Source organism: Chenopodium album, chromosome 20 (genome assembly GCF_948465745.1).
Source record: "Chenopodium album chromosome 20, dcCheAlbu1.1, whole genome shotgun sequence".
Lineage (NCBI taxonomy): Eukaryota > Viridiplantae > Streptophyta > Magnoliopsida > Caryophyllales > Amaranthaceae > Chenopodium > Chenopodium album.
The window spans coordinates 25,001,464-25,027,835 of NC_137853.1; the positions used below are offsets into that span (position 1 = coordinate 25,001,464).

The 26,372-nt window shown below is 32.9% G+C and overlaps 2 protein-coding genes across 2 annotated transcripts; both read left to right on the forward strand.

The window, feature by feature from the left end:
• Positions 1 to 2,119: 2,119 nt before the first annotated feature.
• Positions 2,120 to 5,362, forward strand: LOC145596922 (uncharacterized). The gene is made up of 3 exons (XM_081653115.1): positions 2,120 to 4,410; positions 4,519 to 4,624; positions 4,700 to 5,362. The coding sequence occupies exons 1-3, from the start codon at positions 2,120 to 2,122 to the stop codon at positions 5,360 to 5,362; spliced, it is 3,060 nt and encodes a 1,019-aa protein (XP_081509241.1).
• A 556-nt stretch (positions 5,363 to 5,918) lies between these two features.
• On the forward strand, positions 5,919 to 8,020 carry LOC145596923 (uncharacterized). Its single transcript, XM_081653116.1, has 6 exons — positions 5,919 to 6,447; positions 6,543 to 6,793; positions 6,871 to 7,077; positions 7,212 to 7,310; positions 7,416 to 7,496; positions 7,581 to 8,020. Exons 1-6 carry the CDS (start codon positions 5,919 to 5,921, stop codon positions 7,887 to 7,889), a joined length of 1,476 nt encoding a protein of 491 aa, XP_081509242.1. The 3' UTR covers positions 7,890 to 8,020.
• The last annotated feature ends 18,352 nt before the right edge of the window (positions 8,021 to 26,372 follow it).

Below are 26,372 nucleotides of genomic sequence, written 5' to 3' on the forward strand. Positions count from 1 at the left end.
TCACTCTACTAATTATATCAATTTTTCCAATTGTGCGCTCACCAAACTCTCTAATCTCTCTTAATATCATTCTCAAACCTTAAACATTGAATCCGTTTTCTATTTGCTGAATTTTCCCTTTTAATTTGCCCAATTCGTTAATTCTCTTTGAGAAGATCCGTACAAAATCGAATTTCTCATTCTAAGGTAATGTTTTTCTCATAATTTTTTGTTTTATTTTATTTTTTTTATTGATTTGCCCCTTTAATTTTACCTAAATTCTCTGTTTCGCTATAAATTCACATGATTTGCTGATTTGTTTTGCCGGGTTCTGTCAATTTCTATTCATTATATGTTTATTTCGCTAATTCCAATTCCAATTTGCTGAATTAAGCTCAGTTTTGCCCCTCAATTTCGTCTATAATTGCAGATCTAATTTCATTATTCTCGAAAAAAAATTCGTCAAAAAGAAAGACATCTAAAAAAGAGGCTAATTACAGGTATGTTTATTGCATGTTTATTTAGATGTAATTTCGTCTCTGTAAAGCATATTTTCTCAGCAATTTTTCATCAATAGAATTGTTTAATGTTTCATGTTGCTTATCATGTGCAGTGTTTAATTTCTTTGGCTATCTATTGTGAGTGTTTAATTCACTCTTTAGTATATCCCCTGCTTACTCATATTTCATAATTATGTATAAGTAATAAAATTAATAAGGTATATTGTGTTATTTTATACTGTAGTATTTAATTGCTGGATGCTGATCTTTTGTGTTCTTAGGCATTCTCTGGTTGTTTTGTTTTTGGATTGCTATGTCTTAGCTTTGGTTGCAAAACTTTGTTCAATGTTGCATGGTTTTGGCTTTTGTTGTAATAAGGAGTATATGCTTGTCAACTCTCTGAACTTGTTTGTTTGGTTGGTCTTTGAGCACCATTAATATTTTTTTTTGACAAGCAACAGTAGAAACTTCTATTCAAACTTGGTCTACAAGAACATACATAGTTACATTAGGGGGGCTTTGTTCCAACCAAACCATGACCTCCTCAAAAGAAAAAGCTAAGTTGGCCATAGAGTGGGCCACTTTATTACAGTTTCTACTAGCAAAACCAAAACTACAAATAAAAGAGCTACTAAGCTTATGGATATCATTAACAATTTCTAGAGCACCATTAATATATTTAAGCTCCTTGGTTTTAAAAAATTAGTTTAGTTTGAAGATATATTGTCTAATATTTTAGAGTAACATATAAATAGTGGGACTACATGAATTCAAGAAGTTCTTTTTTATCAGTGGCTTCTTTTTTTTTCTTTTTTTTTTTTTTTGTTTTTTTTTGTTTTTGCAGAAAGTTTTATTTGGTTTCTTCAATTTTTTTTTTTGGCAGAAATCATGTTTGTGTGAATGAATTGTAACCAAGGCATAATTAATAATAATATTTGATGTTACTATAATATAACTAGTTGTGTGGCTATGCACAGATGCACTACTACTTTACAAAATATAAGATGTTGTATGTTCTTAGCTTACATATTAAATGTAAGACTTGAGAAGTCTTATTAAATTTCTTTTTTGGTTGCTCTATATATGTTGTCACACCTATTGAAGATTGAAAACTTCTTTCTTTAATGAATTAAAAAAAAAAGGGTAGTGTATAGGATTTTCTCCACCCCAAAGAGCGTAACCAAACCAAAGAAAGAAGTCTACATTAGGCTAAAATATCTTCTAAATTTAATTCATTTAAGCTACTTAAACTTATTAGATTATCTGAAAATTATATCTACTATATGTTATATCGTGATTGCCTTTTTTCTTTTCGCCTAATAAATTAAACTCATAAACTTTCCGTTTTCCAGTGTTGTTGATAATGGATTTGAGAACAATTAAGGAAAACTTAGCTTTTCCAATAAAAGCACCAGAATAAAAAAAAAGGGGTTGATGGCTTTATGAGTTATGCTAATAATTCTTTAACACTTGATGGTAAACTTAGATGCCCTTGTGTGAGGTGTGTTAATAACAAGCTTTTAAAACCTGATGATGTAAATTACCACTTGCTCCATGATGGAATAATGCGTAATTATTCACTTTGGTTGTTTCATGGTGAAAGTATAGATCAAGTTTTCAATTCAGCTTCTACATAATCTATGGTAGAAAATGATGAGGCTATTACGCATATGGATATGAGTCAGTTGGTACATGACATATATGATCATAGAGGTGATGGGCCAAATATTGGTGAGAACATGAATGAAGGTATACCAGGTCCTAACAAAGAAGCTCAAAGTTTCTATGATTTGCTTAAAGATGCAGAGGAAGAATTGTGGCCAGGGTGCATATTGACGAAGTTGTCCTTGTTAGTGATTTTATTTCATGTAAAGAGCACTAGTAAATGGACTAATAAGTCATTTAGTAATTTATTACAAATTTTGAAACTTGCAATTCCTACTAACTTGCCTAATTATTTTAAGGAGGCAAAAAAGGTCATTGACAAGTTAGGACTTGGTTACGTTCGAATTCATGCTTGCCCGAACCATTGTCAATTGTTCTGGAAGGACAAGATTAATGATGATACATGCTCTGTATGTGGTGCTTCTAGGTGGAAAAGAGAATCAGAGCAAACAAATTCGACGGGAAAGAAGAAGAAAAAAGGGTCCCCTGCAAAAGTATTGCGCTATTTTCCATTAAAACCAAGACTTAAGAGGTTGTATATGTCTAAGACAACCGCTGCCTTGATGAGGTGGCATGATGAAGGACGTTCTAAGGACGATAAGGTGTTAAGTCATCCGGCTGATTCTGAAGCATGGAAAAGCTTTGACACTAGATATCCAGTGTTTGGTGGAGAGAGTCGTAATGTTAGGCTTGGGCTTGCTAGTGATGGATTTAATCCATTTGGGATGTTGAGCTCCACGTATAGTTGTTGGCCAGTTGTTTTGGTACCATATAATTTGCCACCTTGGATGTGTTTGAAGCAATCGTCTCTTATTCTATCAACATTAATTCCTGGACCGACCAGCCCAGGGAATAAAATTGATGTTTATTTACAACCTTTAATTGAAGAATTGCTTGAGCTTTGGAATGATGGAACTGAGACATATGATGCCACTAAGAATGAAACTTTTAATATGCGTGCTGGGTTGTTATGGACAATTAGTGACTTTCCAGGATATGGAATGCTCTCTGGTTGGAATGTATACAGTGATAAAGCATGTCCTTGTTGCAATATTAAAACAGATTCTAAATGGCTATATAATGGGCACAAATATTGTTTTTTGGGTGATCGTCGCTTCTTAAATGAAAACCATCCATTTCGCTGGAATAAAGATGCTTTCAATGGCAAAGAAGAATTTAGGGAAGCACCCACGATGCTAACTGGTGTGGAGGAGTTACAAAAAATAAAAGAGATGGAAGACTTTGATGACTCAAACACATGGAAGAAAGAGAACATTTTCTGGTCATTGCCTTATTGGGAGTCTCATTTAATTCGACACAATCTAGATGTTATGCACATCGAAAAAAATGTGTGTGATAATGTGGTTGGCACATTGTTGAATTTGGAGGGGAAGTCTAAAGATAATTTGAAAGCCCGTTGGGATTTGAAAAAATGGGGTATTAGAGAGGAACTTCATCCAATAGAGAAAATTTCAAGGAGTGGAATAAAAAGGTATGAGTTGCCACCAGCCCCTTACACAATGTCTAAAGATGAAAAGAGAACATTTTGCAAAACTCTCAGTGACATTAAAGTTCCAAATGGTTATGCTTCAAATATTTCAAGATGTGTGAATTTGCAACAAGCAAAATTACTTGGGCTTAAAAGCCATGATTGTCATATTTTAATGCAGCAAATTCTTCCTGTTGCATTACGGGGGCTTCTTTCAAAGGATGTGCTGGAAGTTTTGTTTGATTTATGTGGCTATTTTAGAGATATTTGTAGCAAGAATCTTGATGTGGAAGAGATTAAACGACTCGAGGCTCATACACCTATAATTATGTGTCACTTGGAGATGATATTTCCACCTAGTTTTTTCACAATAATGGCACATTTGGTTCTGCATTTAGCTACCCAAGCAAAGATTGCAGGTCCAATGTTATTTAGATGGATGTATTTTATAGAGAGGTACCTTGGCTCTTTGAAATCATATGTGCGTAATAAAGCTCACCCAGAGGCGTCCATTGCGGAAGCTGTAAGAGCTCTAGAATGCGTTAATTTTTGTTCTTTATACATTGAAGGATTCGACCTTATATTTAATATGGTATCAAGGGATACCAATGATGCTTCTATGGTGGATACTTCTAATAATATTGAGGAGTTTCTAGTTTTTTCACAAGTGGGAAAGCCTTTAGGGAAGCCTATTACACGCACCATTAGCCAAATGAGTAAAATACAAGCACATCGTTATGTGCTATTCAATTGTCCGGATGTCACTGAATTCTTACAGTAAGTATTTTAAGTTATAACTCTGACGTATACTTACAAAAATTATTTTATCTACTAACTTTTAATTGAGGTTTTACTTGTAATCTAATAAACATCTCTTCTTTTAAGAGTACAAGCTGTTGAGCTTAGGAGACGTAGTCGTCCTAGGCGCTTGACATTGAATGGCATTGAACGCATTCAACATGAAACATTTCATGATTGGTTTAGACAACACGTAAGAATCTTATTTTATATTCCTATTTTTTCCTATTAAAATAAATTATTATTTAATGTAAAACATCTATAATAGGTCATCAAGTTGGAGGAAGCAAATGATATAGATTCCTTGAAGGAAGAAATTCGAATGGTAGCACGAGGTCCACTTGATGTTGTCATAAAATATCGAGGGTACAATGTCAATGGTTTTTGTTTCAGATCCAAGCAATATGACAAGTGTACTCAGAATAGTGGTGTAGTTGTAATCGCAAAGACATCAAGCTACGCTAGTTCTACTGATAGGAATCCGGTGTTGGGAGATGTTGCTTACTATGGTCGAGTGGTCGAACTCATAAAATTGAAATACCTGGGAGGATATTCAGTTGTGTTGTTCAAATGTGAATGGTTTGATTATAGTAGTGGAAGAGGTATAAGGAAAGATGAATTGGGCTATACATTAGTTAATACCTCTCGTCTTATGCACACAGGGGAAAGCATAAAGCACAAGCCATATATTTTTGCATCACAAGCAGAACAAGTTTTTTATGTAGAAGACCATAATGACCCTCATTGGTCGGTTTCTATAAAGATGAAGCCTAAAGATGTATATGATGTAGGAGACGATGACATGAGGGAAGACAACGAAGATGCACCATATCATGTTTCATTTTTGAAAACTATTTTAACTGATGCACATGGAAACCATAGTTGGCTTAGGAGGGGTGTGGAAGGAACCATAGTTGATGATGAATCTTAAACCATTGAATCTACTTATGTTATCTTCATTTTCCCTACGTTTCTTCGTATCATGATAACTTTTTTTCAGCAACTTTTTGCTGCCTTATATATATATATATATATATATATATATATATATATATATATATATATATATATATATATATATATATATATATATATATATATATATATATATATATATATATTAAAAAGTCGTATCTTTCTATTATTGTTCTGGTTATAAATCTGGGGCTCTATTTCCTTCTTTTTTTTTTCTTTTTTTTTTTGTTTTTTTTATTACAGTTTGGGGTGTAGACTTAGTCTTGAGAATCATTATTGTCAGCTTCTGACAGTAAGATGGATGGACGTATCTGAAGCTTAAATCCCTTTCATTTGAGCAGATTTATATAAAAAAAAATTAATATTGAGTCACTCTGAGATCACCCCCCCCACTATTTACAGTTACTCTGATCTAAAGTTTGCTATTCTATTTCATGCTTTGAGTTTCTGTTTGAGTTTCTGTTTTATGCTATTCTGCTATTCTGTTTCATGCTATTCTGCTATTTTGTTTCATGGTCTTCTGCTATTCTGTTTCTAATCTGATTCTGGTTCACCAAAATCTGGTGTTGATTGTGTTGTTTTTGGTTCACCAAAATCTTATTCAGGTTTCTTTTATTGGTAGAGGTATGGCATTGCGCAAGAACAAGAGATTGCGATTAACTACCAATCCTCAGGAAGTTAATGGGTCACATGCTAAAAGATCTACAAACGATAGAGAGCAAAGGGTACAAAGAGAACAACCTTCAAATGAAAGGGACCGTAGAGACCAAACTTCTACAAATGGAATGCAACAAAGGACACAAAGAGATCAAATTTCTAATCATGAATTAAGGGAGCAAAGGGAACAAAGAAACCAAAATCCTTCAAATGAAATGCATCAAAGTAGTCAAAGGGATCAGATTTTTCCAAATGAAAGAAGTGAGCACAGGCAGCAAGGGAGACAAACAAATCAGCAATCTTCAAACTTAAGGCACAACAATTCTAGTGAAGAATCAGGTAGTAACAGAAATGATGGACTTGTTTATGAATACACAATTGAAGGTAATGTGAATGATGCATAAACATGGATTTCTTTTTTTTCTTATTTTCATTTTCTTAAATTTAGTGGAACTATATTGTTCAATTTATTAAAACAGATACAAATGGTAATAGAAGACGTGGAAAGACTGTTCTAGCAGATGTTTGGAATCTACCGAATGGGCAAAGAATTGTAGTTGAAGTTAACAAAGAAAATCAACCAATTGGTGATGAAGGAGGAGTATTAGGCTACTTTTGTGGAACAGTTGCTAGGAATGGGTCACTTTGCTCTCTAACTTATACAAGATGGGATTTATTGAAAAAAGGTTGTAATAAAAACAACCAAAAATTGATATTACAGGAAGTTGAGGTAATATGATTTTATTTCTTTTTTTTTGTGTGAAAAATGTACATAATTTATATTGTTATAATATTTCTTTGTTTTAGAGACGATTTCTTTACCCAAAAGCACTTGAGAAGTGGATATTGAAGTCAATTGGGCATAAATGGAGAGATTACAAATGCTACTTAAAAGGAAAAGGCTATGATGATGATACAGATGTCAACACTCTTTATGATAATTGTCCGGATGATGATGTTGATTATGATCAATGGGTTAGTCTTGTCAATTTCTGGAGGTCAGAAGAAGGACAGGTCTGTTTTATATATAAGTTTGGTTTATATTAACTTGCTAGTTACTTTGATATAGGCAGCTTTGCTGTTGATTGCCCTATGTATTTTTATATATAATGTAAATATATATATAAATTTATTTTGCATTGTGGCAGAAAAGAAGCAAGCGTAGTAAAGAATCACATGCAAAGGCTAAAGTGAAGCCAATTCATACTACTGGTACCAAGAGTCATGCACGTGTTCGTGAAGAGATGGTATCTTTTTTTAACCCTAAAACTGTTATAATTTAACTTTTTGTACAAACTTTATATTTGTTGATTGTTGGCTAATTTGTAACATCTCTTTGATGAAAATCTTAGAAAAAAAATTTAAACAAGAGCCCATCACGTACTCAAGTTTATTTACAATGTCACCAACATGAAAGTGAAGCGGATATAACGGTGAGTAATATTTTTCTTGCTAGAAACCTCATTTAGTTCAATTATTTTCTCATACATTATTATGAATTTGTGCATACTCTATAGAATCAAATAAAAAAAGTTGCAACTGAGCAAGGAGACCGAGAAGACTTGGATGACGATCCCGTTTTAAAAGTTCTGGGAAAAGATCAATATGGTCGTGTCCGTGGTTTAGGATTAGGTGTTAAGCCATCGGATGTGGGCGATTCCTCTTACCCTAGATTTTGCAATGGTTTGAAAATGTCCTTTGATAATGAAGTAGCAATTATACACTATTTTCGACGACTGAAGGATAAAGTGAATAGATTGAGACATCGTGTCAGAAAGCAATCATATAATATGACAAAAGTTGAAAAGGGCGCTAGAAGAAAATAACATTCTTGTGACTCTTGTCTCTGAAACTGAATCTGAATCTGAATCTGAAACTGATTCTCTTGCTTCCGAATCTGATGAGTATTCAGAGGCAGAAAATGATGATGATCAGGTAATTAATTATAATACTATATTACAGCTCCTATTTTGTTTCTTTTATAGCTATAGCATGGTCTTGATATGGTTGTCGGTATGCAAAACCCATCTAATGGGCACCTTACTTTTATTTTCCATGCCTATACTACTGTAAAGTATCTGTTGGCAGTTAGAGTAATTAGTAGAAAATGGTTCCGTCAACTAGTTACATAAGTTGCTTATTTTTATGAACTAATATATGAACTGGGGGAGGGCGTTGCTATGAGTTAGATTAGTGACAGGAATTAACTAGGCAAAAATAGATAACAAAAGATAAGAATTGGCTTAAGGTTTCCAAACCGACCTTCCTTCTTTCTAGAGCTAGGAATTTTCTCCAACAGAACTTCAATATATTTCTCAGTGATTTCTTACATTCATATTCTACCCTTAAATGCTTAAGGCATAACAAACTCTCTCACAGGCTCACAGCTTCTGGATTCCTTCCCTTTGGATTTCGCTGATAACAACTTTAAATAATAACTTTTATTCCCTCCTCTTGACGTGTGAATTAGCTAGTACGATGCCGCTGAACTGGTCTTCTCTTGTTGTTGGTGATAGTCACTGGTGGTTTAGACTTGGTGCATAGTGCCGGGAAAGGTGGGGTGGGGGATGATTAATCAAATGTTTCCAGTCTTTAGTCCATAATTGAAATATGTTGGAGATTTTATATTTTGTGGTTAATAAATATTCTTATACCCTTGTATGTGATCATTATATAATGTTGTATTTTTTTAGCCTAATACATATGCCTCCATTCCCCAACCCCGAGGATTGTAGATTGTGGGATTGTAGGCCACCGTTTTCTGCCCAGTTGATTACTTACTACTGCACCTATTTTCCCTAAACACACCACATGAAGGTCTTATGTCGTATTTAGCTCTTGTTGCTTATCCTTTGTGATAAGCCTTCTCTAACTATTATGTGGTACACATGTTATGTTGGTTGAAATTCCAATCTTTTTGTGATTTGAATCTTTTTGCTTGTGATACTTGAACAGTTGGACTTGCCAAGTTTTCCATGGTGATGATGGACTTCATTTTGTACTTTTTCTGTTGTAATGGGATTAACCCTTGCATATCTACGTATATCTCAACACTATTGCTAACATGATCAGTTGGTCACTGGTAGAGTAGTAATAAGTTTATCTCATTAATAGGAGCTAGAGCTGGTATATGTATGTAGTAATTTTCCAGGTTTGATTTCTTATTATTGATTGGTACATGTGCGCCTTTTAACTTGATGATATGGAGTTGATAACTTTTCTCCTTTGTTATTTTTCTAGGATGTTGAAGCTTCTCCCAGAGCTAACAATGACACTAATCGTAGAGATTAGTTATTGCGTTACAAAGGTTAGATTGGTTATTAAATGTCTAACATTTATTTATTTATTTATTTTTTATTCATCATATAATATTTTTTAATATAGTAGTTGACTATTTGTTTTCATTCATGCAGGGTATGCTTTGGCAACTTCAAAGTTGGAACATGAAAGCAATTTTAAAGCATCAATATTTAGTCTTATAAAATAAATCTTATATTGGCATAGTTTTGGTTTTGGCATTAAGTACATTCTAGCTACTGAACATTTTTTTTTATTATTTTTATTATATATATATATATATATATATATATATATATATATATATATATATATATATATATATATATATATATATATATATATATGTAGGACTTTAGATGGTTATTTGTTTAAATGATTTTAGGTACTTTATTTCAATGTTTCTTGTTTGATGACATTTATGACTATAATTTATTTTTAATAAAATTTTTGGTGTTTACAATTTTATCATGTAAAAAACAGGTTATTTAGTAACGCTCTAAATGTTATTATAGATGCTATTACAGAACCGCACCATTGTACATCTTGCGATGCTAAAAAGTGTCTCTACATATTGTAAGATAGTGTGGTAGTTTACCTCTTACGACGCTTAAAAGTGCCTTTATAGGCTATAGGTAAGTGCGTTACATAAATAATGTCGGTGCTTAAAAGTGACGCCAAAAGTATAGAAAAGCACTCCCTTACAAGTTATGGCGGCGCTTACAAGTGCCTTGGTAGGTTGTGTACTATGCGGGTTCCAAGGAATTGGCGACGCTTACAAGTGCCTCTATAAGATGCCAAAAAGCACGTCAAGGTCGCGACGCTTTTTTAGACAATATACCGACGTTATTAAATAGTGTCGCTATGGGGTCTTGCGGCACCGGCTTAAACGACACTTTTCGTGGCGTCGGTAAATGGTCTAGCAGCGCTTTTTTGCGTCGTAGGAGCCCATTTCTTAGTGTCTCAATATCCCTTTCCTATACTAGTGTCGACGCTTTGAACTTGAACTTAATGGTGTACGTACTCAAACACGTTGCTCTCTAGGGAAGTCAAGATGATTCATGCCCAGCTGCCTATTTAAGCGGCGGATCAATCTACAACCACCTTCCAAGTTCCCAACTCATCCTCTTTTTCATCGTATGATGCTTCTAATATGAAGTCAGCTAAGGCTTGGGCTTTTATGGAGGTCCTTGGCTTGACTTCCACCTCATACTCAAAGAGCTCAATTTCCTACTTTAATAGTCACTCCGAGGTGTCCATTTTATGCAAAGCCTTTTCCAACGGATGATTAGTGAGGACTTGAATCACATGTGCGTCAAAATAAGGCTTCAACATCCTAGCAATTATCACCACTGCCAGCGCTTACTTTTCCACCAGCGGGTATCTCTGTTCAGCCTCAATCAGTACATGGCTTGTGAACTAATTTGGTCTCTGCTGCCTGTTCCTTACCACCAAGAGGATTGACCCTATGGTCTGTGGTGAGGCTAAGATATATAGCTAAAGCTTTACACCATGCTCCAGGCTGATCATTCTAGGCAACTTAGTGAGATGTTCTAGCTTTGAGTCTTGTGAAAGCTTATTTTCTACTTCTCCCCAGGTAAACTCCTTGTTTCCTTTCAAAAGCTGAAAGAATAGGAGGGCTTTATCCGCAGACTTAATGATGAAACGGTTCAGCGGAGGCGTTCTCCCCGTTAAACGCATTTTATCCTTGGTGTTCTTTTGTTCTAGCAGGTTAAGAACTGCTTCCATTTTCTCGGGATTGGCGTCGATTCCACACTCGCTCACAATGAACGAACCTTAGAAAATTTCCAAAACTAAATCGGAACACGCCTTTCTTAGGGTTTAGCTTGATATGATACTTATTAAGTGTGGCAAATGTTTCTTCCAAGTCTAAGATATGACCTGCTGGAGTGAGGCTCTTGACGATTGAATCATTTGCATACAACTCCACGTTTCTTCCTTGTTGATGTATGAACACCTTTTCTATTGTCTTCTAGAATGTTGCCTCTTCATTCTTCAGCCTAAAGGGCATGACGATGTATTTGTGTACACCGCTATCAGTTATAAACGTAGTTTTTTTCCTGTGAGGCTTATATAGGATGATTTGATGGTATGTACCCCGAGAAGTCATCCATAAAGCTCAGTAATGTGTGCATGCTCGTTGCGTCCACCAGCTGATCAATCCTAAGAAGGGGGTAACAGTCTGTTGGACATGCTTTGTTGAGATGTGTGAAATCAACGCCCGTTCATGTTCTTCACCATGACCACGTTGGCTAGCCGTTTTGGCCTGGGAATATTCATTTTAGGGAACTCATATGCTAAGATACCTCTCAGTTAAGTATGCCTGGGTGGGAGTAATCTTGGGATGGGTAACCTTCTGGAAAGTTTTCCCGGGGTGCGCATGAGTGAGGACAAAATGCACCGGAAGGACTTGTGTTGGTCTGTGGGGACAATTGTTGGCCCTTTATACGCATTTCGTGACAATAGGCCCCTCCCTAATTTGTTTGGGGTCGGGGTGTTACATTCCTGCGTTGTAGTGAGACACTTGGTTGTGCTAGGCTTTCATAGTGTCGTGCCGATGATAAGAGATCCTACCCGAGCTGCCTCTTTTTCCTTTAATTGCTACACTTGAGTTAGTCTCCTGAATATAATTTAAGTTTATGTAATTGAACCCTTATACACTACAAGAAAAATGTCTTTTCGTAGCGATTGAACATTCACTACAATATGCAAGTATGTTTGTGAAATAATTAAGGAAGTCGTATATCATTTTACAATCGCCATGGTTTTCGCATATAAAATCGATACGGAAAACACAATAATACATATCCACACTATTTTTACACATTTATATTATTTTGAGAAATCGTATCATTTACAATCGCCATTAAATCCAAAAAATCGACACGAAAAGCCTTTTCTACACTAGATATCTAAATATTGTTTGACAAAGAATACAGGAAATATGTCATAGCTTATTGGTGAAACATTTAGTATAAGAGTTTGAGGTTGCATGTTCGAATCTTGTAAACATCATATGCAATTTTTTTTTTTTTGAAGAAAATGAGTTCAACATTTATAGCGATTATAATCGCTACAATAATCACCACGATTGGATGTAGTTTTTCGTATCGATTATTGAGGCCAACCCCAGCGATATTGAAAACCACTACTAAAGGCTAAGGCAACGGGGGATATTGTATTGAATAACCATTCGTTGGGTAAGCTTTTTATTGTAATTACAATCGATACTAAAGTTTAAAACAATCGCTACGAAAAGGTTATTTTTTATGGAAATGCTTTAACCACATATCTTGAAAAAGCTCCAATGCACCTACACAGAAAGCAAAGAAAATAGGGAAGCAAGAGAGAGTCCATAAATGAATAAAAAAGGATAAGAAACCAAAACATAAAAACAGTGTATTATCTCATCTAACACTCAAGCACACAATACAAGCATTATTAACTAAATAGACTACAAAATAAGCTAAAAATGAAAAAAAAAAAAAAAAAAAAAAAAAAAACCAAACAAAAATCCTAATATACGAGCCACTCGTCAAAAAACAATGAGTAGAGTCTAAAGAATCAAAGTCAGTACGCATTTTCATACTTTTAATTATTTTAAGTTTTTTTGAGCTCGAGTGTGGGCATTTAATAGAAAATTGGACTTGATGAATAATAGCTATATTGCAGCTTTTTAGATACTCAATCCATATGGTGGTAATAATTTTCTTAGAAGGAAGGGAAATTGATGACTTCGTTAAAGTTAACAATATATTAATACTAGTAGGTATGTTACATTTCCTAATACTTACTGGAATAGTTATCCCATAATTATTTTTAGGAAAAATTGCATTTTATAATTCCACTTTTAATTTGGCTAGTTTATTATTAATAATTACACCTTTGATTATCGTCAAATAATCCCATTTTTGGGGGTATCTATTTTAATGATCCCTTATGACCAGTAACCTGTTCTTTAGGTAAGTGTTTTTAAAAAATGATTCATTGGCCACGCACCAACCCCCTTCCCCGGCCAACCATCAGACTCCCTCCCCTTCCCCAGCCCACCGCCCCACTTAAGGTTGGGCTGAAATGAAGTGTTTTAGGGTGTGGATAAGTTACGGTGGGGTGTTTTTGGGATAGATGAGGGTGGCTGAGGTGGGCTATTGTAGGGGTGGGTGTGGCTGGGGTTTTGTATTTCGGGGATGGGAGTTGCGAGGGTGGGCTATTTTGGTGTCTGGCTATTTTAGGGTTATGATGGTTGAGGTATGGTGTTTTGATGGTGTGGTAGGTTAGTTGCAGGGGAGAGGTTAGGGGTTGCCTAGTCGTTAAAAATGGTGGAATGAGGGGGAAGAAAATAGGATAAGGAAGAAACAAAGGAGAAAAAAATAATAATTTTTTAAATCTCTGTTTAAAATTTTTTTTTAGCGAATTACAAAGTGACATATGGCATGTTAACCCATTAGATTGGTTATCAATAAGGCAAGGACCATTAGGAGAGAATGGCCCCCCAAATGTGGGATAGTAAGATAATAATTAGAAGGTGAAATTTTGAACAGCAAAACGGACAAAGATGAGATTTTTAGAAACAATTTTCCCTTGTTTTCAAAGTTGACACGATAGAAACAAAATTTTTACGGTATGATCACCTAAAGGGCAGAAGGTGGGTACATCGATTTTCATATGATCAAGGTTTGCTCTAGTAAGAAGGGCATTATAAACGAGTTGCTAGAGAAAATGTGATATTCTACATGGTGGCCTTTAGGAGGCAAATTTCTATTTGAATTTATTTTTGTTCTTCCATTCATATCTAATTTTTTCATGTTATCATCAAAGTGCTCTTTTTAATGTTGTATGGTTAACCTATATTAATAATTTTATTGCTAACTTACCCTTGTCGTTAAACTTGTTAAGTTACCGTTCTTGTTAAACTTGTTATAAAAGACAGGGAAGATACAAGGGAGAGAAGACCATAAGTCCATAACAAGAGCCCAAAATGAGGTTTCATCTACAAATGTTTACCTACATCTCTATGTATATATATGTAGCTCGATCTACCTGCACCCCCTTCTTTCATAATGACGTCATCGTATAATTTTCGGGTTCTTATTCCCATGTAAATGTTTAGTTTTATATATATAAATGTTCAATTTTATATCATTAAATGTTCAATCATTTTGTAACATTAAATTATTAATCTTGTTAATACAACGTGCTATATTCAAATTAATATATTTTATTGATTTATATTTTTAGATAGTTTTTCTTATTAATTTTTAAAATTATTTAGTTAAATTAATAGGCTTTGTTTGAAAAAATGTCTTTCAATGTAGAATAAAATTAATTAATTACAATTATAGTATCATTTTAAATATATGTATACTCATTGTTTCTTAAGCATAAAAGGGAAATCTTAATTTCAAATGTACACGTGTTTAAGTTTAAAATCAATAAAAAAAATAAAATTATAAACTTAAGAAATTTACATATCATATTTATATGTGCCTTACAAAATGACTATTGTCTTTCAATCTATACATTTGGTATAAATAAAAAGTATATAGAAAGAAATTTACATATCATATTTATATGTGCCTTACAAAATGACTGTTGTCTTTCAATCTATACATTTGGTATAAATAAAAAGTATATAGAATCATCGTCCTTGTCATACGATTATACCCTTTTTAGTCTTATGATGATGCTTGAGCGTTTTTCTTTAACTTATACATATCTTTTTCTCAACATATATAAAATCTTTTTCAAATTTTTTTTTTCCATTATCTCGTGTATTAAGAGATCAAAATATTTTAAAGGAAAATGTTAGTAACAATCAAAATATACTATAAATAAAATAGGATAATTAAATAAGCACTTACAAAAACAAAGTTAAACACATTGCCAGAAAATGAACATAGTTCAATATGATAATGAACAAGTATTACAATCTATATGAACATCTTTCAACATAATATGAACATCTACCAAAAGTCCAATGAACATCTTCAGTACAAAAAATGAACAATTAGAAATTTTAATTGAGCATTTATTAATATAATAAAAATTAAGTATTAAAAACCGAAACAAATATATCTCTTTTAATATGAGAATGAACAAATATAAACAAAATGAATATGCTTAAATGTAAAAATAAATATTGTATTGCAAATGAACATCTTTCAATATGAGAATGAACGTGTAGTGCAACGAAAATGAACATGTATCATAATTAAAAATATATTAATATGAAAATGAACGTAAATGAACATGAATTCCATCTAAAATGATTTTTTTCCATCTAAAACGAACATTTACGATGGATAGATTAAAATTACTAGCTAAAATTTGTCATATAACAATTTTTTTTTTAACATTATAAGTAATTATAAATGATAATTGATGGTTCAATTTCATAAATCGAATTTATAATTTATCTTTAATTTTAGTTATTATGATTTGAATATTTTTTTGGCAAATTATAATTTGAATTCTAATTCTTCAACAAATGAACATAAAATCCATCTAAAATGAACATTTACGATAGATAAAATGTACTAGCCAAAATTCTCCTAATAACAATTTTAATTAAATTATTGTTATAATTATGGAAAATTCTTGTAACATAATTTAATAATTATTATAAGAATCACTTTCATTAAAAATATGAGAAATCACAAACTCTAATTGAAATTTCTTATTAGATTTGTGAAGAATTCTGATGGTAATCTATTAATATGTGAATGAACATGTACTAATATATAAATGAACATTCACCAAAATGAAAACGAACATAAATTAAATAAAAAAAAAATTCCATTACGAACTAAATATACATTTCTATAGTCCTACAAAAATAGATCAAATTGTCAAGCTATTATATGAAGGCAATACAACTGTATTTTTATTTTTATTTTTTTTTATTTTTGTCCAGTAATTTTACAAACTTATAACACACACCACAAGTTAATTCAACTTAAAATAGATAATACCAAACATCATTATTATAATAAAAATGATAAGAATCATGAAGTACTACAACTGAAATTTCATATTATTGAAGAATAAGACAAATAAAAAGTTACGATTATAACTTTTTTTCGAAAAAATTAAAAGAAATCACATACTACTATTGGTGTATACAAAAGTTTTTGATCAATGTGTGATACGGGCCAAAAATTCTTAGGATTGAAATCAAATATAAAATCATTATTGCATGCTACCCACATCTTTATTTTGAAAAATCTAACCCTTACTGATTATAGGTAACATCATGTCATTATAAAAATCATAAACAATAACATATAGAATGGGTCATGACACAAAAATTGTTTATATGACTTTTTGTATTATCTTAAAGTTGACCAATAATACTAATAAACTAAACATCTTTGAGTCATGGAAAAAGCTAGCTATAGGGTCCATAACAGATTGTTATTTTTATGGAGTTATGGGACCTTAGATTATGAAAATAATAAGTATATCTTAGGAGCATATTAAATAAAGATTATTCGATAACTGAAAAGCAAAAATACAAACCTTGATTAAACGGAATGTTACCTTGAGTTGACTAGGCATATAGTGGTCGAAAATTGGTAGCCTTTAGCCTCTCCATAGATGAACAAAAGAAAAATCTGCACTAATTAAATAAGCACAACTGACACAAGAATGAAGAAAGGATTTAGTTATAGATCAAAACTCATAAAGTTTGACTGCTTTGTAATAATGAAACTAACTAACAAGCCAAGGAGGGGAAGTGTACTGAAGATTGCGTGTTGTGCACTTGACAACAATGTCTTATGTATCTATGTCATCCATGTTTGTAAAGGGGACAAAGAGAAACTTGAGCAAGTAAAAAAAAAAAAAAAATAAGGTGTGTTTACAACGGAAAATGATCATGCACACTAGAATTGGCGCGTCATACAAATATATGTCGCGTATTAACGCCATTAGAGTTTTTTTTTTTTTTTTTATTTATATTATTACATGTACGAAGTAGTAAAGATTAATGAGATTGTTCAGAAAAAATAAATAAATAAATAATAATAAAAAAGAAAATAAAAAAGAAAAAGATAGTAGTAATTCTTAACTCAAGTTTTGATGAAGCTGAAGTGACGCATGTTATTCACATGTTGCTTTCAGATGCCTTGAAAGTTTGTAATTTGTTTTTAAGCATTGTATGGCTAAAAAAATGCATGGAATGTGAAATGGTGGGGGGGGGATCAATTCTAAACTTGAGTGTAGATACACTGTAGTTGACACGCTGGGGATTTGGGGGTGGGGGGGGGGGGGTGTTTGGTGTGCGTAGGAGCATTTATCAAATCTATACCTGAGTATAGATAACCCGTAGTGATGCGTGTCATGCACGTTCAAAACGATGTCATGAAAATCTACTTCTTGTATCGAAATTTAAGAGAGAAAGAACAAGAAAAAAGGTAAGAAATGAAGCACAAGTATGTTGATGATGACAGAAGCATAGAGAGCACGAAGGAATATAAGGTGCAGCAAGCTTAGCCCATCGTCCCCATGCACTTCATCCTCTGTGCTCTCTATCTTCTGTCAACATTCAACAGCAATCACTATTAATTCTTTCCTCTCTCTTTCTCTCACCATACCAATACAAGATGCTTAGGATGAAAATTTCAGTAGTAATATATCATCATACTCTAAATTGAATCAAAGGTTACAATATCCTACTTAATTGTTTTCAGATTAAACAAATTATATATGCTAGTGAATGAGTAAGAATATATATAACAGCCCTTATGCTCTACTTATAAGCTAAAGAAAGGTAAAGAAATACTACAAAAAGGAACATATGCTAATTCAATCAAATGAGTTGTTTGTAGTTCATGCTCAGTTCATGTACTTATAACTACACTTACTGACTAAAAGCCGCCCCACTACAAGGAAAACAACCAACCTTTTTATTTCAACATAGTTTTGATGTGTTATATTCTAAATTGCCAATATCCCCACCATACCTTTAATAATGTGCCCCTAGGGTTTTAATCTCTAAGGTCATTGGAGAAATTTAAAGCCTTGTACGAATTGGTCAAATTACTCTACTAGACTTGGGGCATTTTCTTTTTATCTGACATAAGGTTTCTAAGATGTCTTTCATAAGGTTTGGTTTCTAGTCTAATTTGGTCTGATTTGATTTATTAGTTTCACTAAACTCTAATCATATTTTTACAGTCATGTATAAGGAAAAAAAAAACCCCAAGTAAATAAATGAGATCTATATATTAGATTTTTCACATAGTTTACTTTCCAATGTAATTTTCAAAAGTTTTCTACCATGCAATAAAAGCTATATTAACAATAAGTAAATGGATTTAAATGTTATAGTTATTTAATACTTCATATGATCTTAATGTTTTTTGGTCTAATCTGCTTTGATATGAATTTGACAAGAATATGTATTTAATTTTTGAAATAAGTTGAAGAGAAAAATTGGTTTAGAACCCACACTGGAACTAACTCAATTAATGTAAAAGATCAAATTGGAAAGAAGTGGCTTTACTGGATTTTAAATTGTTTTCTATCAATGATATACAAAGATTTAAGAGGTGGGCTTTAAACCTGTAATGATCTATGGTATACATACCCTTACATCAAGCTCATAATCTCTTCAATCACCTTGTTTTTGATGAACTGCAATTATTTTTATTGAATTTAAATTACATTTGTTGAAATTAAATCATTGTTACTTAGTTAAATCTTATTAGTATAACTGAATTATATATATATATATATATATATATATATATATATATATATATATTAAAACTTTAAAGTAAATGATTTTTAATTTACTGATTAAAAAATACTGATTAAATCATAATTTGTACCAAACTGAACTTGTTTTAATTGAATGCAAATTGATTTTATCGAATATAATTATTTATAGTAAAGAGAACAATGCCTAAACCATAAAGATCAATATCTCATCAATTGCTGATCCCGATTATTCTTATCGTCCATAAAGGTTTAAGAGAACATCAATATTGATGATAATATTTACATTTTGCAAAGTAAATGCAATTTATATAATCATAGTTATATATTGTTTTTGAATTAATGAAAGATAAATAATAATTCACATACACGATTAAAGAGGATAAATATAGAAAAGAAAAAGGTAAAAAAAAATAAGACATCATTATAATAAATAAACTAAAGCTATGAAAGAAATGTAGATGAATTTTAAAGTCCTTTTTTAGGGATAGACCAATAGAACCTATTAAAAGTCATTTGGTTTTAGTTAGAGAAAGACCATGGGTTAGGGAAAAAAAAAAAACCAATAGATCATAATAAAGAAACTAAAAACTAAAACTAAAACTAAAGAACAAGAGATATTGAATTAACGAATAAAATTTACAAATAAATATTACTGAAAAATATAAATCAATCTTTATTTGAATTTTTGATACGATAACAAATGTCTTAACATTACCATGTTGTTAGTACGTATGGGTGGATTTCACATAGCTAAATGAAAGGTTCTATGTAAAATGTTAATAATTAAATTTATAAAAGACCTTATATATACAATTATTTCGAACTATAATTGATTCTTTCAAAATCTACGTTTTTGCTACTCGAAATCTAAACATTAAAATTTATTGATTAATTTAAATCCACTTTAATTTCGTTATTTTTTCTTCCACTTATTTTATATAGTTGTGTAATTACTTGCCATTATATTGATGTGTGTAATATAAGTACTCAAAATATAAAATTAAGTAATCTGTAAGTTTTCTTACAGTTTTCAGTGTTTTTTTTATTTATTTATATGACACACTTGAACTTTTACATAACAATGCATATCTCATACATACTATTAACATGTTCTAATGTAAAACATTACAATTGATAATGAAAAAAAAAAAAAATTAAGACGAATCTTAAGAAAATCTCACATGGAATATATAGCATAAAAAGATGTGTTAATAACAGACAATATGTTGCGATTAAATAATAATGAAAAAAGTGTTTTCTTAATCCTTTATATTTTCTTAATGCATATGATCCTATTATTGAGTAGAATTTTAATTATGTCATAAAATTATGCTCAAAATGCAATAAAGTCAAGTGTACAATAATATTGTACATTCTTTAAAAAGTTGATCTATAATGATCAAAAGATATTACCAAGAATAAATAAAAGTTACCTTAGTTTAAATTAAAAAATTTATATTTATCAATACGGTTATCAGAAATTCTTATATGTGGCTAGCAACACCTTATAGTCAGCTACAATGGGGTTACCGGTCAGTGTTAAAGGAGTTACTTTGTCTGTGTTATTAGGTTTACTTCGTCAATGTTATAAGGGTTATTGATTGGTTAGTGTTATAAGGGTTACTAAATCAGTAATTACAGAAGTTACTTTATTCTTTTACAACCGGTCACAAGACACAATACTAGGTGTAGCTTAGTAAGGTTTGAGGACAAAATGTGATATCAACTTGTACAGTCTAGAAGACTAGATATGAAAGCTAAAGGTTAAGCATCCCTCATCACACATTCACACGCATCTTATCGTAATAAAATTCCACGAAAGAAAGTGTAAAATTTGAATGAAGAACCTCCTAAAAGCTGGCATTAGTGAACCCAATATTCCAAATTTCCAAAATATCAACTACCACGTTTCAAAACCCTATGGTTCCAATTTCTTTTTCAGGCTATTTATCATGAGTTTGATACATCAATGACCCAATAAAATAATATAAGTATAATTATTTATATATATGTTTGAACAAAAGAAATAGTAAAAAATTTGTACTGTCGAAGACATATACTTCTTGTTGACTAATAATTTGTTGATAGAGCATATCCTAACTTTATCTTGATTTTGAATTTTTTTTCCCACAACAAGCACATACACTAGTTTGAGGATTTATATATCCACATTTATGCGTTTCCCATTTAGGAAAGCACTCCTCAATGGAAATCAAACGTTGCATTGGATATAATGTCAATTTTACATATGAAAAATACACTTTAATAATTCCAACTATTGTCAATTTACTTCTAATAATTCCAATTAAGGTTTATTTTTTTAATAATCCTACCCTATTAGGTGAGTTTTCCTTCAGCAGTCCCACCCGATCATCAACCTAATATAACAGGTTGCTTTGACATGTGGTAGCACGTGAGTGGCTCAAAAAAAATTAAAAAATTATTATTTTTTTTTTTAAAAAAAGCCCTCTCCTCCCTACCAAGCTACCAGCCACCCCCATCCCCCTAGCCAAGCCGAATTCCTCCACCACCTCGTTGGGAACCTCCCCTTTCGCTTCCACTCCACTGAAAACAACCACCTCACTCGCGAAACCACCCCAACCTCCCTCCATTCCTTCAATTCCAACCATGCCGGAAACCTTCCCTCACCCCTTTTAATTTCGTGTTCCGGTACATGGAGGAGAGAGAAAGGGAGGGGAGTTGCATTTTTGGTGATTTTGGGGGTGGGAGAGGTGATTTCGAGGGATGAGTTAGTGTTACAGGTGGTTTCGGGGTGAGGGGGAGAGGAGGTGGTGGTTTTGAGATAGGGCTTTTGGTATGCATGGCTAATTTAGGGTGGTTTTGCGGGGATTGGGCAGTTCACGGGCAGCTAGCGTTTTTGCGGGGATCTAGCGGTATTAGGGAAGGTTTAGATTGGCAGCGGCCACCGCTAGTGGTTGGTGGTTGCTGGGTTTTGTTTGAGGGTGAGAGAAGGGAGTATCGTGGGTGGTCATGAACATCAACGTGGGGCTGCGGGTGATCGGAGAGTACAGGTGATAGGGTGATGGTGGCGGCGGCAGAGCCGCGGTGTTGGGCGAAGAAAAAGGGTAGAGCTGCCATGGCATAGGGTTTCATGGTGGCTGAAAAAAGGAAGGGGTGGTTGGGCTGATTTTTTTATTATTATTATTATTTTTATATTAAGCCAATCATGTGCTGACATGTGGCATTAAAAAACAAAAAAAATAAAAACCTTACCTTTTTAGCAGGTAACTGATTTTTGGGACTATTGGAGGAAAACTCAAGGCATAACTAGGATTATTAAAAAAATAAACCTTAGTTGGGATTATTAGAAGTAAATCGTGCATAGTTGGAATTATTAAAATATATTTTTGCTATTATATAAGCCAAGGTAGGTGGGAGGGGGAGTGAAAAATTGGTGTCCAACTTTGTAACTCCCCACATTACCCTTATAAGCTATGAAAAAAATGTATAATCTATATCTATATCTATCTTCTATACTTAGTATTAAAAAACACTAACAACAAATTTTTCATATGGCACATGGCATCACAAGTCACTCATTACCCAATGTGCCACATGTCACCTCCCCCAATATTTATATTTAAGTCTTTATGCATTCTAGAAGTTGCAAAATTAAGTAAGTAATTTAAGTGTTTCATTTAATTTCCACCATAATAAAATAAAGTTCAATAAATTAGTACACATTACAAGAATACTCCCTTGAAGCGAAGCCAACACAATTACTACCATTCAAGAACCTAATCAAGCAAGAATAAGCAATTTTGAAGCTAGTAAGGTGCAATCTCAAGCAGTGGAAGAACAAGACAAAGCCTTCTCTTATGTCTCAAATTCACTCCACAATCACTCTCACAGTCCCCACGGACAAGATTTTGTGTATGGGACATCCTATGGACGAACCATACATGGTAATCTTGAACCCCCTGATTCATGTATTGGAAGTACAGTTCAAGTCGACGCTACCCCCAACTACAATTCCCATGGAGTTGGTGGCGACAATGAAAATTCCCAATGAATATAAGCTTTTGCTTAGATTCATTCATAAATGATGCTTACATGACCTCTTTACCTTCTATACCGGTTTCTATGAAAGATACAATCCAAAATTTAGCCCCGGACTCTCTACTAATAATTAATTGCATGGTGAGGAATGCGCAAAGTGCAAGGTGCATGTAGTAGGAACTGCATCTCTTCTCTCAAGGATATAGTTCAAATCAATATGCCTAGCTAATTTTCTTTAAATTGCCCTCAAAATTGCCTCGATCTTAGGGTATGATGGTCATGTTAGGAAGATTGTTGTTGGCTTTATTGGAGGTGTAGGGAATATTTCAAGTATACTAAACTTAAGCCCCTTTGTAATCATATACTTAAGCATGGTGACATCCAAAGGAAAGGAAGCTAGAGAAAAAGAGTCGCCAACAAGTTTTAGGAACTTGTAAACCGTTCACAAGATGAAGGTATACCCCTTCATGATCCTAGAGATCTCTAACTCCATAGTGGTATGGAACCATGACTAGATATTCGGGATGAAGGTGCAAATCCAACCTAAAAGAGATTGAACACGTCCTAAAATAAGCCTCTACTTTATTCTTCTAATGATCATGTGCGCTTTTGGACGAACATACAATCATTATATTAATCATAAGCCTGTTTAATCTATGTTAGTTTATTATTAATGCACAAATAGATCTATCATTGGTGATCACTTGAATTAAAATCATATTAACCTATTTCAAATTATTAATTATCTTATTTAGGCGTGATTTCAAGTACAAATTCCGTTTAAACCTGCAAAGAGGGCGTGATCAAGCAATAACAATGATATCAAGCAACATGATAATAGTTATAGACACAACAAATCATCATCATCATCATAATCTCATACATCAAAGCATAATATTATAAGCAAGATCCTAGGCATGATACTAACATGATTATTAACAAGTCCTAGCATGTCACTAAATATTAAAGATTAAAGCTTTAGCCCTAACATGATACTAACATGATAGAAGAAATAGGAAGCAACCTAAACATGATACTAGAAAGCAATAAAGAACATCCTAACAAAACATTAGGTAATAAAATAATCTAAGCATACTTTCTATAAGAAATAGAGTAATTGAAATAATCTAACTATTTACTTTGATGCCTCGTACCTCTTTCTATTAAAACAATACACACGTTAATAAATTTCAATAAAATATTAAATCAAACCAATAATTTAAATAATTGAAATAGGGATTTGGGACCAAACCCTCAGAAATCTCGTAATGGACGTATAGTTTATTTTGAAAAGGCTAGGCTTAGATATCAAGCGAGAGAGAAAAGAGAGATGTTGATTGTTGGTAAATTAAAAACGGGGAATATCGACCCAATTTATAGAGAAAAATTGTCCAGAAACGATTAGAAAAGAGTTGAATTTGACTCGGAATAAAATTGCTTCTGTCGCGACACGATAAAGATGTCGCGACGCAGTAAGACAATTTTTTGCGGATATTGTTTTTATCATATCTTTTGATCCAAAAGTCAAAATAAGCCATAATATGTCGTTGGAAATCTCTTGAAGTCTACTTTCCAACCCAATTAGAATAAGATTAAAATCATTTGTAGAATAAAAGATATGGCCTAAATAGTATAAGGGTGTCAGTTTTAAATAGAGTTTCGTATTTCTTTCATATGTTTTTCGTTATAGCTCGAAATTAATATTATAATATATCATTGGAAAGATACTTTCAAGGGCTATCCAACCATATAAGATTTGGATAAAAAATTATGAGGCACGAAAATATATCTGACTGTCTTTGAACGTCTTTAAATTTGAATGGAATTAAGACTTTCAAATACAGGAGTTTTATTCAATTTCAAACTCTTTGATCTTTATGTTCTCAAAAAGGATGGAAAATTTGTTAATTACTACCTCAAAAAAGGGGTCTTTATGAATTACTACCTCTAAAAAAAAAAGTTGTTAATTACTACCTTAAAACTGATTATTTTAGCAACTACTACCTTTTTTACTAATCAGCATACTTGATGATATTATTATTCATCTAATGACTAATTAGTAGCTCTTAAACCTTAATTAATTAGGTAAACCCTAACACCACCTTTCCACCACCATTGCACCACCTCCGGCGGCCCCCCTTTGGCCCTTTAACACATCCGATAGCTCCTCCACCATGAAACCCACTCCTCGCGCTCAATCCCCCACCACGAAACCCACCCTCCCTTTCCCCCACCACAAGATCCACCCTATTCTTGTTCCCCCCACCACGATTACCACCTCGATTCTGCTTCCCCAACACACAATTCCCACCCCCTTTTACGATACCCCCATCCCCTACCCGCGGCGGCCCTGACCCCCTACCCCTCGCCGGAAATCCTTGCTCAACCATCCCTAATCTTCATATATCCCCTTCCCCCCTAATAACCACCCTAGGGTTTCAATTTTAGGGCTTTAGGGTTTTAATTTTGGAACATTAGGGTGGTGATTAAAGGGGGGAAGGGGGTGGAGGAGGCTTAGGGAGGGCTTAATAGAGTTCTCTAGAAAGGGGGAGGGGGCTAGGGTGGCTGGTGGGTGGGGAGGAGGGATTTTTTCGAAGGTTGGAGGGATTTTTGGGGGGTTTAGAGGTGGTGCAATGGGTGGTTTAAAGGTGGGGTGGATGCGGGGGCGAGGGTAGGCTGTCGGAGATGGTGGGGATAGAGTAAGGGGGTTGCCGGAGGTGGTTTAGTAGTGGTTTAGAGTTGGTGTTAGGGTTTATTTAATTAATCATGCCTTAAAAGTAACTAATTATAAATTAGCCGGATAATGATATCATTAGTAGATTAAATCACCTAATTAGGGGCTGATTAGGGAAAAGGGTAGCAATCTATACAATTCATCAGTTTTAGGGTAGTAATTAACAACTTTTTTTTTATACGGGTAGTAATTCACAAAGACCCCTTTTTTGAGGTAGTAATTAACAAATTTTCCCAAAAAGGATGATTAAGATCTTTTAGAAACTTATAGAAGCTTCTAATTATTCCTAATCGATTTAAGAATGGGATTAAGCCTGTAAACTGATGGGTGTCATAAATGGCACGTATTTGATGAGTATTTAGGTTGTTTTACCTTATTTTAATGGCTTTCATTCTTAATAAATGCTTAGTATTATGCTTTTCCTGTTTGTTTTACCTTTTCTCTCTTATAAGATAATTAATAATTAAATTTAGGCTAATATGATTTTAATTCAAGTGATCTTAAATAATAGTTT